Source organism: Castor canadensis, chromosome 9 (assembly GCF_047511655.1).
Source record: "Castor canadensis chromosome 9, mCasCan1.hap1v2, whole genome shotgun sequence".
Classification (NCBI taxonomy): domain Eukaryota; kingdom Metazoa; phylum Chordata; class Mammalia; order Rodentia; family Castoridae; genus Castor; species Castor canadensis.
The window spans coordinates 81130787-81146362 of record NC_133394.1 but is presented as its reverse complement, the minus strand read 5'-3'; the positions used below and the strand labels follow the sequence as shown (position 1 = coordinate 81146362).

The 15576-nt window shown below is 42.5% G+C and overlaps 1 protein-coding gene and 1 long non-coding RNA gene across 5 annotated transcripts in view; one reads left to right on the top strand and one right to left on the bottom strand.

Moving 5' to 3' along the window:
* The first annotated feature begins 4746 nt into the window (after positions 1 to 4746).
* The window catches only part of Pkd2 (polycystin 2, transient receptor potential cation channel), a 52878-nt gene continuing 42048 nt past the window's right edge, over positions 4747 to 15576 (top strand). The window contains exons 1-2 of one of the 4 annotated variants that reach the window (XM_074041786.1): positions 4747 to 4954; positions 14602 to 14715. In XM_074041786.1, the coding sequence (XP_073897887.1) occupies positions 4762 to 4954; positions 14602 to 14715 (307 nt within the window). In that variant the 5' untranslated portion in view covers positions 4747 to 4761. Of the gene's footprint in view, positions 4955 to 5191; positions 5845 to 14601; positions 14716 to 15576 lie in introns of those variants that run through there. The other 3 variants (XM_074041784.1, XM_020154614.2, XM_074041787.1) reach the window with 3 other exon arrangements.
* Positions 7691 to 12261, bottom strand: LOC141410932 (uncharacterized). The gene is made up of 2 exons (XR_012435739.1): positions 12074 to 12261; positions 7691 to 8423 (listed from the first exon to the last, which is right to left on the bottom strand). It is a non-coding gene; the product is annotated as an uncharacterized lncRNA (long non-coding RNA).

Below are 15576 nucleotides of genomic sequence, written 5' to 3'. Positions count from 1 at the left end.
TGTCAAATGGTAAAAATGTATTTTACAATGTTCTTGAATAAATAAGGACTGGGAAAAAATGAGGGAGAAACATGTTTGTTTGGGTGCATTGCTAAGCAACACCACACATGCCAGAAACTCCTTTTGGATTTCCTTTTGAAGGTGGAGACGGCAAGACCAACACGCACTTCAGCACATGTCTGTCTCACCAGCTCTCCCTGGAAAAAAAAAGCAAAACAAGAAACAAACAGGCAATGCTGATCTAGAAGTGAGAGATGTGGAGACTACCAGGTACTAAATTCAGCCAAACTATTTTCAAGTTTGCCTTTTAAATGGCTGCTAAGTGGTCCCCCCAAAACCTATCACCCAAATAAAACAAAGTCGAATAGCCTGTGGTCTATGCAATCCATCACACACAAAATTCCACACTATGTGGATTATTAAAATTTATAATATGACATATAACTGTGGAACCAAAGGAATAAAACACACTCATGTGAAAAGGGAAAACCTCTTATGAGAAGTAGGGTTTTAAGATGGGTATTAGAAGAAGGAATTCTATGAAGAGGGAGAGAAAATTTACAGCTTCAAGACCTGCTTGAGCAAAAGCAAGGCACTCTGCCAGGGATATACGAACACATTAAGGTAAAAGCACAAACAAGAACATTAGCAAGCAGAAAAAATGAATAATATTTGAGCAGGCAACATATTTTGTTACAGGTTCTGAGTTTCAGAAGCCAAGATTATAATTGATAGTAAAACTCCTGCAATGCAAGAATCAGGAATGCACAAATCAGGGTTGGTTTTTTTCTTTTTTTTCCAGTACTGGGGTTTGAACTCAGGTCTTTATGCTTGCAAGGAAGGTACTCTATTACTTAAGCCATGCCTCAAGCCTCAAGCCCAGATTCAAGTTTTATTACACAAAGAAGCTGAAAGTTTTAAAAATACATTTCTTGTGATAATTGGCAAATAGAACTATAAGTAAGCACATATCTAACTCTAAATTATGTATGTGTGGACACATTTTCATTCTGAATTGAGTTAAGGATGGGGGTATAGTCTCAGGAAGAATGTTATAGATTTTGTTTTAAATAATAGACACTAAAAAAGAAAAGATCCTATTAATATTATTATTAACCACAAAATAAAATCTGTACTTCTTGACTTACATCTGAGGTCTTCCGCGATCTGGCCCTACTACCTTCCCTGCCTAGCCTGGGTCACCTCTTTCCTGAACCCCTCTCAGGTTGCAAGCCTTTCCTATTGGCTTGATACAAAATTGTATTATTCCTTCTCCTGTTATTTTGGTTCAGGGTATGTATCTCTTCAGGGAGACTCTAACTCTCTAAAGGATCTGTCTCAATTATATTTTGTTCTGCTCAATCTAACTATGCATAGTGAAAGCACTGAATCTGAATCCAATAAGCAGAAATTAACTGAATTCATTTGTTCATTCTATTCTTTCCTTGATAGGATTGCTGTTCCACTGTACTCTCCTTCCATGTCACTAGACTACAGACTTGCTAGCAAAAACACTTACAGCAAACAAGAAGTGGATACACTAAGCAGTAATCTTCTAAACCTTGAACTGTAGGGAATGAACACATTTTGGGGGGAAAAATATCCCAAAATTTTAAATAACATTTTGATCAACAACTTTATAGGAGCCTCCTATGGGCATAAGACAAGGCAAAGGCCTTAGAGGCTCAGATGTAAAGTGGTGGTATTGAAAGGTAAAAAGAACTCTAGCAGAAGAGTCAGGGGACCCCAGCTTTAGTCAAAGGCCTACCTCTGTGACTCAGGATTCATTATCACCCACTAAATCCCTGAGGAGTGCAAGCCACCCCCAATCTTTGTCTTAATTCATTGATTGCTGTCTTGTCCCTAGCATTGTGTTCAGTGCATAGTAGGTGCTCAGTAAGAACTTGTTACAGAATCCTGGGTTGGGCATTGAGCTCTGTCCTGAAGAGGCTCTTTTTTAGGACAAAGATGACCAAATAAGCAATTATGAAAGATGACAATAATCATTGCAATTAGTAAGAACTAATACGGTTCTCATACTTTTTAGCATTTATTGTGGATCTGATAGAGTTCCCGATGCATTGCTACTGTAGTATGAATGTTTGTGTTTTCCCCAAATTCACACTTTGGAATCCTAACCCTCATTGTGATAGTACTGATAGGTGGGGCCATTGAGAGGTGATTAGGCTGTGGGGATGGAGCCCTCACAAAAGAGATTAGTGTCATTATTTTTAAAGGCCCATGGAAGCTTGTACTAGTCAGATTTTCATTGCTGTGACAAAATACCTGAGATAAATAAAGTTAAAAGGAAGAAAAGTTTATTTTGGATCACAGTTTTCTAAGTTTCAGTCCATAGTCAGTTGACTCTGCTGCCTTTGGCCTTGTGAGTGTTCATCATGGTGGATGGGAGGGAGAGAGAGAGAAAGAAAGAAAGAATAAGGGAAGGAGGAAAGAAAGAAAGAGAATGAAAGAAGAAGGGACCATGGTTCCAACATGCCCTTCAAGGACATGCCCCTGATGACCTAACTTCCACCAGAATCCACTTCATATAAGTTCTACCACTTCTTACTAGTGTCACAGGCAGGCAAACAAGCCTTCAACACACAGGCCTTTGGGGAATATTTAAGATCTCTAACAGTGCTCTTTTGTCCCTTCTAGCTATGTCCTCAGTGCTAGAAGGTGCTATCTGAATCAGGAAGTGGACCTTTACCTGATACCAAGTGTACTTGCACCCTGATCTTGGAATTCCAGCTTTCAGAACTGTGAGAAGTAAATGTTGTTTGTATGTCACCCAATCTATAGAATTTTTGTTACAGCAGCCGGAATGGATGACTGAACCATCGTTATTTCCACTTTCATAGGCACAAGTAGGTGAAGTAACTTGCTGATGGTGTTGAAAGCAATGAACCCAGGGAGTTCTGTCTCCAGGGCCTTTGCAAGGAATTAATGCAGTACACACACAAGCCAGAGAAAAAGTCTGACTGCTCCTCAGAAGCACTGAGGTTTCTCCTAGGCCTAGGATTGTAGATGATGGAACACCAGTGATAACAAAACATAGGACTATGGAAAATGTTTATGAAAGTCCTTCCATTGGGAACATAAGGGTGCTTCTCAAACGAGACTTCTTTGAAAACACTCAGAATCTTCAGATAAGAAATCCCAGATTTTCTGACTCAGTGAGGTTGGAATGGGGACATGGAATCTGTCTTTTTAAGTGCCCAACTGATACTAGAGGTCTTCAGTGTTCTCCAGGGGACCCCTTAGGCTCAGATTCTGTGCTCTCTTCCCATGCCTGGCTCTCCTCTGGCCATGTCTGTTAAGTTTTGACAATATAGTGCAAGTGATGCTGTTCAGGGCACTGCACCTTTAGAAGTGTCTGGTAAGACAGGCATCACAGTCTCTATTAGGTTGGTAATCTCCATGTGTCTTGTTTGTTTCTTTGTTTTTTGTTTGTTTGTTTGAATTGTCCCCTCTTGAGGCCTGTACCACACTCTGCTTAACATGCTCAGCTTGCAATTCCATGTACAAGAAATGTCTACAGAGTGAACTGCCGAATAACATGAGCCAGGCCCTGCGGGGGAACTTGCCACCAGCCCAGACCTTGTGAGGCTCACGGATGGGTGAAGTATACAAATACCTGGGTGAACTACAGAATCTGGTGATAGGCAGTCATAACAACTGAAACATGATCAGCATGGTACCCCGCACAGGAACAAACAAATCATGCTACACAGGCAGATGTACTCTGTGGGAGACCATGACAGAAGCATACCTTTGAAGTTGCTGTGGTGTGAACCATGTCCTCCCGACAATTCACATGTTGAAATCCTAACTGCTAGCATCTCAGAATGTGACTGTGCTTGGAGACAGGGTCTTTGAAAAGGCAATATAGTTAAAATCAAATCACTGGGGGCAGTCCTTATAAGAAAGGGAGACCTGAGAGAAAACCATGGGAAAACACAGAGATGGGCCATTTGCAAGTCAAGGAGAGAGGCCTCAGAAGAAACCAACCAACACTTGTGAGAAAAACAATTTCTATAGCTTAAGCTTCCCCGGTCTGTGCTAGTTTGTTATGGCAGCCCTAAGCAAACTGCTACAGGAGTACATCAGGAAAATTTACTAAACCAACTACAGAAATTAAATGTTATCTTTTAAGTTGCTGGAAGCCCAGAGATGTGGAAGCACGAATGTGACCAATTAGCAACTTTGGTTCTGGGATATAATTTGGGAACAACGGGGACACTGACTGGGAGAACAGGAGATGGAACTGCAGAGGTCATTTTTTTCAATGTGGAGTAACACGAGACACAAAACAAGGCCTGGGCGGAAGAAAAGCAGCGGTCTTATCAGAGAGGCCTTTGTGAGCAGAAATAAGACCTAAAGAGAGGCAAGCCGAGAGAGGAGACAGATGAGACTATCGTGAAGACCAACCTGGGAAGGGAGGAGGACAGTGATGTCCAAACCTCAACTGCGGACACCGGAGGTGAAGCAGGTTTAAAAGACAAGGGAAAAGATTTTTTTAAACTTTTTTTTTTGGAGTAGTTTCAATGTTGGGTCAGCGGAGTAGAAATGAAGTTCGAGACTTCGGACCTGAGGTGGGAGTCTGTTATCTGGTGCTGGTCAGAGGGGAAATGAGATCAGGGTGAAAGCACCAACAATCTGAGTCTGAACTTCCAACCCTTGGGATCCCCACAATGTATGGAGAGGCGAGACTGAAGAAAGCACTCAACGAACAGCAGAGCCCAGGAGAGGGGCCTCCAGATGCAAAGCAGCCCTAGTAGTTCGTTCCTGGTTTCCATTTCTTTGCTCCTGCTGGAAACCACTTCAGGCCGCATTTCTCACCGTCTCATGAAAGGATCCTGGTCTTCCCCCTCACCGCCACCGCCCCCCACCCACTTTGGTAAATCGAGGCATAGTGGATGGCCACCACCCTGGGCCCAAGCCTCGATCCCAGGTCGGTCGGGCAGTGACCTCCGCAGGAGCCCTTTCCCGCGGGCGGGTCAGCAGCCCCGTCCCTTTTCCCCCCTCCCCCAATGGAATGTGGGCGCCCTCTGCACTGGGAACGCGGGCCGGGGCGCCGCCGGGCGCGCGCGGGCTCTGGGGCGAGGCGCGGGGAGGCGGGCCGAGGGGGCGGGCGAGGGACGCGGGCCCGCGGGGCGGTCGGGGGCGGGGAGCGAGCGGCGGCGGCGGGGACCCCGGGAAGAAAAGAACATGGCTCCGGCGGCAGACAGCGCCGAGGGCGGCGCGGCGCATCCGCGCTCCGGGCGCCACTGATCGCCATGGTGAACTCGAGCCGCGTGCAGCCGCAGCAGCCCGGGGACGCGAAGCGGCCGCCGGCGTCCCGAGCGCCGGGCCCGGGCCGGCTGATGGCGGGCGGCCTCCGGGAGCCGCGGGGCCTGGAGATCGAGATGGAGCGCATCCGACAGGCGGCCGCGCGGGACCCCCCGGCCGGAGCCTCGGCCTCCCCGTCCCCTCCGCTCTCGTCCTGCTCCAGGCAGGCGTGGAGCCGCGATAACCCGGGCTTCGAGGCCGAGGAGGAGGACGACGACGAGGAGGTGGAAGGGGAAGAAGGGGGAATGGTGGTGGAGATGGACGTAGAATGGCGCCCAGGCAGCCGGAGGTCGGCCGCCTCCTCGGCGGTGAGCTCCGCGGGCGCCCGCGGCCGCGGACTTGGGGGCTACCACGGCGCGGGCCACCCGAGCGGGAGGCGGCATCGGCGAGAGGACCAGGCCCCGCCGTGTCCCAGCCCGGCCGGCGGCGGGGACCCGCTGCATCGCCACCTCCCGCTGGACGGGCAGCCGCCCCGAGTGGCCTGGGCGGAGAGGCTGGTTCGCGGGCTGCGAGGTAAGAGCGCGATGCGCGGCGGTTGGTGCGGGGCGACGGTCCCGACCCTCACCCGCTGCGGGCCGCGGTCCCCGGCTCCACCTCGCATCCCCTTGGTGTCCCCGCCTCCCTGGGAAGCCGGTCCCCACCTCTGCTAATTCAGCTGTTTCCGGTCCCCAGCGTCCGGTACCTCTGTGCCCTTGTTGGTGCAAAGTTGTTGGTACCTCCCTCTCTTCTTTTGTACTTTTGAAAAGAAGAGAAAGCCATTTAGGGGTACGCCTGGCGTAGTGAAGTGGTGTTGTAATCGCATGGTTGCTACATAAACAAAAGCAAAAAGAAAAATGTATGTCAGCATCCATGCTGTTCCTCTGCCTTCACGCTTCTGGTCCCCTCATCCCGTCTGGAAAGGGTGGCAATGGATAACATTGAATCTAAGTTGTGGGAGCAGTGTCATTGATGTGTTGGTGATGCCTATGGTTGTTTGGAAGTTGTGAGAACACCACGAATGGAATACAATACTGTTTATAAAGATAGACATTTGTCCAGTTGTAATTCTAGACATTTTTCTAAAACAGTTGCAAAAAAAAAAAAGCTACATTGTTTCAAGAATCTTGGAAGGATGTTTTAAAATAAGTGTTTTTTGCAGTTCCAACAAAACGATGACATCTACAGATAGCAGCTGATGAATTTGTCAGAGTACAGTGCTCCCAATTCTCCAAAAGGCAGGAAAGGAATTTTCAAATTTGCCAGTACCTAGTAAGAGGACACAGATTTTTCCAATGCAAATGGGATCCCATGTTTGCAACATTTTGTCAGAATCATCCTTGGAAAAATGTTACATTGAGTCTTATCCACCAAATTCTTTTGATTTTCACTTTTAAGTGTTTCCATGTTCGGTTCTTTTGAAATTCTCCCTGCCCTCCCCTTTCTGTCAGTTTTGAGTCACACAAAAACTGACCCAGTGATGTTGGAACATCACGGTTAAGGCTGGTCAGCGATATTGTAGCAGCATGGCTAAAGATCCTAGTTCTTCTCACTGACTGTGTGACCTTGAGCAAGTTATTTAACCTCTCTAATCCATAAAACATTGCATCTATCAAAAAGAAAAGGAATAATACTCAGTCCTTGATTTGTTGGAAGAATTAAATGAAATAAAGCATTGAAAATGGGTAGCAAGTTATATGTTATAAAATTATAAAAGTACATTTTGATACTTCTGTTACATGTTTGTTTATACTAGTTAGTTGGACTTGGGGCATGGTGGAAAAAAAAGCTCCTTTTCAGGGCTCAGAACTATATTAAAACACATTATCTTTTATGCTGTGTAAATGTGCTTATTGAAAACATTCACTAGAGTGAGATGTTCCTTGTAAGGTAACAATGGTAGACTCACATGGTCTTCTTAATTTCTTTTTGAACATATGATAGCACTTAACCTTGCTTGACTAAACTCAATAACAGAATACAAGAAAATGAAATATATGTTTTTATATGAGGGCATGTTACAAGTTTATTTCTTTTAAAGAAAAAAATTCAGGAAACGTACAGTGAATAAGTTGATAATCTTAAACCCCTGGGTCGGACTGTATCAATAGGGCTTCGAGATATGGCTTCTGGAAGGTGGGATACCTGGGGAGGGCACGGGAGCTCTGCACCTCTTCCCAGGGCCCTGCCTGTATATTTCTTCCTCTGTATCTTGGTAATATCCTTTAAAATAAACGAGTAAACATTAAAAAAAAGTAATAATACCCATATCAATGATTTAATTTGTAGGAGGGCAGGGAAATTTTTGATTTTAGAAAGATTTTAAATAAATTTCATTTTATTACCTTCTGTTATGAAGAAATATAATTAGCATCCTGGTCACTGATTACATAAGCAACATTTATTAAGTATTTAGCACCAACTATGAAGATAGCACTGTGCAAGCAGCTATATAAGGAAATAAACAAGAGTAACACATCATTTTCCACTGGACAGAACCCAAAAATGTAAAATAAATAAATCATGAATGAAGTGCATTTTTTTCCCCCTCTTAGGAATATTAGTGATGGAAATCTTCATGCACCAATGTAAACAGTGCCTTAGGACCAGAACAGAAAGTAACTTTTGCAGTGTTTAAAGGTAGGGGAGATTAGTGACATCTGGAGTGATCAGGTCTTCCCCAAACTTCTCCTGCCTTTATGAGTTTATGCAACTCATTCAAACTTCCAGGCTCTCAGCTCTTCATTTATGAAATGAAGAAACTGAATTTAATCTCCAAGGTCACTTCTAGCTTCAACATACTCTGGTTGTTGTTTAGTGACATAAATTCCAGATGGACAGCAAATGGTTATTTTGTGCTCCTTGGACAGAAGTAAGATAGCCAAGAAAGATGTCTGAGGCCTGGTTTGGAGTGTATTGCATCTAACAAAGGAATTAAAAGTGTATCTCTAGCTGTTAAGAAGCAGTGGAAGGTTTCTGAGCAGGAATAGCATGTTGACAGGAGACGAGTCAGCAGCATGGTGTTCAGGAGAGCTTGCAGAGGGAGACACCAAAGCAGGACGACTCTGAGCCAGGCAGACGGGGCAGGAGGCAGCCAGTGAGGATGTGCTAAAGGCCTGGACCAGAGGAAGAAAAGGATGGCTGAGTTAAAGATGGTGCCCAACAATCTTGATGATAACAACTATGATGATTAGCAAACCCTTTTTAGTAGAAAGGCCCTTTATAAGTTGTCTGAATTCCTAAAGTAGAATGTTTTATGGATGTATCAACTTGCTAAAGTGAGTTCCTGCTTGATACTTTAGATATGTACTCTTGGCCTTTTTTTGTTCCTAGAAAAATCACAAGGTATAGTGTGAGTATCCCTTTTCTGAAGTGCTTGGGCCCAGAAGTCTTTCAGATTTTGGAATAATTGCATATACAATGAGATATTTTAGGAATGGGACCCATGACTAGACATAGAATTCATTTGTTTCATACATACCTTATGCCCATAGGCTGGAGGTAATTCTACACAATACTTTTAACCAGCATTTTGACTCTGACCTGTCACAGGAGGTCAGGTGTAGAATTTTCCACTTGAGATATGCTGGCACTCAAATCATTTTAGATTTGAGATTTTCAGATTAGGGGTGTTCTGCTTATACTGTCTGTATTGGTCAGAGTGAGCTAAGCTGCTATAACAAATAAATATTGCTCTCTATTCAGTGCCCTAAAGAATTTAATTTCTTGGTTGTTTCAAGGAGGATATTCCAATTTAGCAGCAGCTCTTGTCTGTGTGGTTATTTGGGGACATAATCCCTTTCCCTCAGATGACTCTCCTCGAGCCCTGTCACTATATCCATGATCAAAGCTGGACATCCAGGTTCTGGGTTCAGCCTGGGGCCTGTGCGTGCTAGCCGAGTGCTCTAGCACTGAGTCTCATCCCTAGCCCTGCTGTTGTCTTAAAAGCTTTATTCTGTAAACAGCCTCCATCCCTTCCACTTAGGCTCCACTGGCAAAGTTCTTAACCACATAACCAAGAATACCTGCAAAGAAGACTAAAAAAACATTATATTCACATGTCTAGAACAGGAGAAATGGATTTTGGTAGACAGCTAGCAGTCTCTGCCACATTACTGCTAGGGCTGAAGTGAAAGATTAGGTCTACTCTTATCTTTCCTAAACTAATCGGACTTTGACATTGAAATTAGTGTGCTGTTTGTATTTGAAAAGTGACTGTCAACACAGACTAACACATTGATTTGTCTTGCTAAACTCTGTTTAACTTGCCTTTTCCCTGTCTTCCCTTTTCATATCTAAAGGGAGGAGCATATCCGGTTATGGGAAAGGTTATTGAGACTCAAAAAAATCTGAACTTGACTATAGTTGCTGGCACCACACCAAGTTGATAAACATTGAATAACCCATTCTTAGTTGTAGCTTGTGATGGTCCTAGTGTGGTGACTGATCAGTTTAGCCTGCCTTGAGGTTCAGAATTCAGTTCTTTTTCATCATCAACAGAGCCTTATCCTGAATTAGGAGTTTTGAACTGGGAGTGAGAGGCAGTTGTGTCCCTGAGGAGACAATAGTATCTGAATATATATTTGGTTTTCACAATGCAGGTGGGAAGTGGGTTGCTCCTGGCATCTACTGAGTTAAGGCGAAGGAAATTACTAATTTTCCTACAGTGCACAAGAAGTCCCACCCCCACACACTACATGTGTTATCCCACCCAAACTGTTGGGAGTGTAGAGGTCAAGAAAACTTGCTTGGGGTTGTTAAACTGAATAAAAAATAATAATTTATTGCTCACTGTGTGCCAGGCATTGTGCTGAAATCCTTACTATGGACGCAGTTTCATTTTATGCTTAGGGGAGCACTGTGAAGGAGGTACTACCATCACCACTTCACTGATGAGGAAACTAATGGTTCTAGATGTTAAGTGACTTGCCCAACGTCACAGCTATGAAATGTTGGAATTAAGTCTTAATTCCAGTCATTGGAGCCAAAGGTGCTATTTACCGACAGTACCCAAACCTAACTTTTGCCAGCTGCTTTTCACTTTTTCTTACTTTCTAGATGTTGATTCATCAGGAGATTCAGAAGAACTCATAGCATAATCTGCTTATCCTAATTTTTCATTGATCTAGAGAGTGGAGAGTCTGCTTTTCTTTTTCTTTTTTTCAGAACATTGTGTGAAATGTACATAATGTAAAGTTTACTGTTTCAAGTGTATAATTCAGTGGCATTAGTGCATTCAGAACTGTGGATTTCCTTAGCTCTTAGTGTTTTGTTCAGCACATTTTCATCAGCTCACACAGAAGCCCTGGACTCTCTAAACATTAACTCTCATTCCACCTGCCCAAGCCACTGCTAACCTCTGTTCCACTTTCTGTCTCTGTGAATTTCCCAGCTCATATCTACTGGAAGTGAAGTCAAGCAATATGAGTCCTTTTGTGTCTGGCTTATTTCATTTAGCATAATGTTATTGGCATCTCCATGTGGTAACATGCATCTGCATTTCATTCCTACTTATAACTGAGTCATATTCCACTGGATGTATATTCTACATTTTGTTTATCCATTCTTTAGTTGATGGAAATTTCACCCCCTCCTCCCCACTTTTTGACTAGTGTGACTTTCCCTTTATTTTTGTTGTTGTTCTCTCTTTCTCCTTTTCCTCCCCCTCCCTCTCCTCCTACCCTCCCCTCTCCTCCCCCTCCCCCTCCCTTTTTGAGACTGGGTCTCACTATGTAGCCCAGCTTGGCGTCTAATTTGCTATGTGCCAAAGCGAGAGCACACAAGGCAGGGGTGAGGATAGGTAAGACACCTAAAAAACTAGCTAGCATTTGTTGCCCTTAATGCAGAGAAACTAAAGCAGATACCTTAAAGCAACTGAGGCCAATAGGAAAAGGGGACCAGGAACTAGAGAAAAGGTTAGATTAAAAAGAATTAACCTAGAAGGTAACACCCACGCACAGGAAATCAATGTGAGTCAACGCCCTGTATAGCTATCCTTATCTCAACCAGCAAAACCCCTTGTTCCTTCCTATTATTGCTTATACTCTCTCTACAACAAAATTAGAGATAAGGGCAAAATAGTTTCTGCTGGGTATTGAGGGGGGGAGCGGGAGGGGGTGGAGTGGGTGGTAAGGGAGGGGGTGGGGGCAGGGGGGAGAAATAAACCAAGCCTTGTATGCACATATGAATAATAAAAGAAAAATGAAAAAAAAAAAAAAACAAAAAAAACAAAGCTAGCCTCAAATTCATGACCTTACTGCCTGTCTCCCAGGTGCTGGAATTACACTACCATACCTAGCTTTTCCCTTTACATTCAATCCAAACTTTATTCTATTCCTTCCTCCTTTTCCTTTTTATTTGCACTATAATTTTGGAGATTGGATTTTCATTATGGAGGAATTCTTTTGAGGGTGAGTTGCTGCCTTTTGGGTTTGTTAAGGTTATGATAGTAACAGAATTTGTGTGGCCAAAAAACCTCTTTGAGAAACCTGTTCATGGTAGGTGCTAGGGATACAGAGATCCATCATACAAGGTCTCAACTTTCAAGGAGCTCAGAGTTTAGTAAGGGAACAAAAGTATAAGTAAACAGTTGCAGTGCCAGGTCCCAGATAGGGAGGAAACCCAAGGTAGAGAAGACAAGCTATGCCTGAGGAGGTCAGAGAAGACTTGCAGAGGGAATCAATCTTGAGCTACATTTGGAAGAGTGAGAGGAAAATTCAGGGAGAGCACAAGAGCAGGAGCAAGACCAAGTGAATATGGTACTCACATTAGGATCTGAGACTTTCTCCTGTAGGCATTTGGAGCTGGTAGAGGCTTCAAGTAGAGGGCTGGTATGATCATTGACAACCTGGGGAAGTTAGAGGATGGGGTGAGGTGGAAAGTAGGTAGCTAGGAGACTGGGTCAGAGAGGGCTGACCGAGATCAGGAGGGCAAACCAGGCTGCAAGCAGGCATGTGAGCTGGGATGGAAGGGAGCTAAGTTAAAGAAAGACAGAAGCTGTCAGAGTCAACTCCATGTGAGGGGTAAGAGGAGGGTCTATTCTGGCGTGAACCCCCAAATTCTGGGTTGATGCCAAATAGGAAGACTAGGTTTCTAGAGAAGGAAAAAGAAGAATCTTCAGTTCAGGTGTGAGTCTGAGCCCTCTGTGGAATGTGCAGGTGGGATGCTGACATTTTGGACAAGCGTTCTGACCTTAATAGTTCTTATCCCATCAGCTCTGCTGAACAGGAGCAGTGCTCGGTTACTTCCCATGTTATCCTTGCTATTGTGAATGCAGTCATTTCTCACCCAGCAGAATGTGAAGAGGTCCCTGTCTCCTAAGATAGACTCTCAATGGGAAAGTGGGATGAAAATTTTAAAGCCTTTAAATATTTGGAGAGGTAGGTAGGATAATTTAGAAAAGTAAATGTATAACAGTATATAACATAAAAATGCAAATACAGAGACATGTTTATTTTTTATTTGAAATGTCTCATTCAAGGGCCGTAATTAAATTACCATGGGCCATTGAAAGTTTAGCTTAAGTAAAATCTGATAGAAGTTTATTTTTTCTATTTAAAAGCTAAGAAATATTATTTGTAAATATTAAGAATCATTCCTTTTCCTTAGTGCATGGTTGTCTGTAAACCATTGGAAAGAATGAAATCACTAAGTGGAGCAGGGCAACAGTCTTTCATAATGGTAAAGAGACCAGCAATCTTTGCTTTAAAATACTTTAAATGTATATTTTAGGTTTGCTCTCCAAAAGAAATCAACCTAAAAATTGGTGTGGTTGTGTCCAGAGCTACTGAGCCTGTTCCTTGGCAGTCTCTGTGGCATCCTGAGTTGTAATTTTCCATGTCATCTAAGTTTGTAATAATTTTTTAATATGATAGAGTTTCAACGAACAAACATTCTGCTTGCTGCATTTCTTCTGAGTGAGTAATTCTCTGACAACTACCAGATCCTGGCTGAAGTAAACCTGGTCATAATTTATGCTCCACTTTCAGAGTGGTGAAACCTATGATATGTAACACAGTGTCTTTGAGTTCAGATGTTGATTTTCCTAAAGGAAATTTGGGACAGAAAGAAAAGGAAACGAAAAGCCAAATTTAAAAGTAGAACTGCTATGTTAGTATAAGACTTAAAATTACGTAAACACTGATGATGAAGTCATTTCTTCAAAGTGAATGACCCTGTAGTGTGTTTCTTTTTTCTCTATGTGCTTGGTTATGCCTTATGTGCTGTCTGAAATTCAGTCATTAAAGGACACAGGGTCTGTGAAATAAATGCATGAGGAGGCAACATGCAGGGACCATTGGCTGGTTTCCATTAATGGCCAACCTAATGTACTTGAAAAGATTAAGAGGCTTGTCTTTTTTGGAAAACATTAAGGTTCTTCCAAAGAAGCAGAAATGTGACTTGACCACACTGTTCATTAACAGGAGCCTGGACAGCTGCCATGTCTGTCTGCTGGCTGAATCCAAATTTGTGGTAACTCTCCAGCAAACTCATGGAGGAGGCTTATGTCATCTTCGCTAAGCCAGCCCAACACTTTTTTCATCTGCTAAAATGTAGAATGTGGTTGCTGCTTTTACTCTTTCCCAAAAGAGAGAGACTAGATGAGTTGTTTCTTTTAACTCAAAGAGTATATTTTAATTGGCATTTAAAGAATCACTTAAGCTTCCATGGGTTTTGTGCCATCAGTCACCATGGTGTTTCTTGTAGGACAAGGCTGACCACAGAGCAGCTCCTTTGCCAGTGTGTTGGAAGTAGGATAGATGTTTCCAAACTGAAATAATGCCACAACCAGGCCTTCTTTTCATCAGGGTGGCCTCAAAGGTTATTGGGTTGTAGCCACATTGTCTATGTAACTAGAATTAGCACCAGGGTTCCAGGTTTTATTCTCTCTCAAACAGGATGAACAGCTGAGTTTTGCACAATTGTGAAATCTTCTCTTTTAAATTGCCCTCATTTCCTGTCCTTTTAAATTTTTGCTAAGATATTTGCTAATGGTCTTGGAAGTTGAGAAAATGATTAGATCATTGCCTTATGTTTGCCTTTCATGGGGAGAAAGAACCTGAGGTATTCTGAAATAAAAGGTGTTTCTGCTAAATCAGTTTCTCAGTTGCATTCAGAGTTTGCTACATATGCATATATATATATATATATATATATATATATATATATATATATATATTGATATTCATGAGAACCTCCCTTATAGGTTATACTATTTATTTCATGTTTTTCCCTTTGCTATTCATAAAATATCTCAAACAAAATGACATCACTTTTTTCATTATTATTTTAAAGGTCTCTGGGGAACAAGACTCATGGAGGAAAGCAACACTAATCGAGAGAAATACCTTAAAAGTGTTTTACGGGAACTGGTCACATACCTCCTTTTTCTCATAGTCTTGTGCATATGTAAGTACACTCTTTCCTTCCCTAGTAGAAAAGTTTTAAAAATGTTTGACTTGTCAAAAATTATAATTAAAAGGAAGTGAATGTGCACCAGAAGGGTCAAGTCAGTAGTTTTCTTCTCATTGTTGTTATCAATTCCAATTTATATTTGGTAAAGTTCTCTTCTACCTCTGGCAAATGCTCACTATAAACCAGCATTGTCTGACCAGTTCATTGTCAATTGTGACCATTTTCACTATGAGATGCACATGGCAACCTGCCATTCACAAACCAAGTGAAAGGATTTTAGAATCAGATTTCAAAACATTATATACATTTATCACTGTTATAAGATCAATGAACACAATGTCAATCTGAGAATTTTTTTCAGACGATTAACTTTCCAGGTTTAACTTTCAGTAAACACAGTTTCACTTAATATTGCTTTTAATGACATACATGTTTAAAATTTCCCTTATTTTGGTTTTGAGTATGTCATATCAATTCATTCTCATCTATTATTTCTTCCAAATCTTCAGTAATGGTGGGCTTTTGCTCTACAGGACACTTGTGTAGACTTGAGCAGTCTTCTTCCTCTCTTCCTTTAGTGTGTCTGTACATGTACATCCTTTGGTGGGGGAAGAAGAAGAAACCTTACTCAGGAACTATCTCTGAAACCTTTTGCCTCCATGTCCAGAAAGTCACAGTCAAAGATATATCCTGAGTCAAAGCATGTTGGAGATTACATTTCTATCATGGCCATTCCACAGCCCTTTATGAGTATAGACAAGCAGATTTATGTCCCGTAGTCCTTTTACCAAGCTCCTGAGAAGAACATTTTATAGTATGTACATAGAAACATTTAAGGATTAACACCAATCTTCA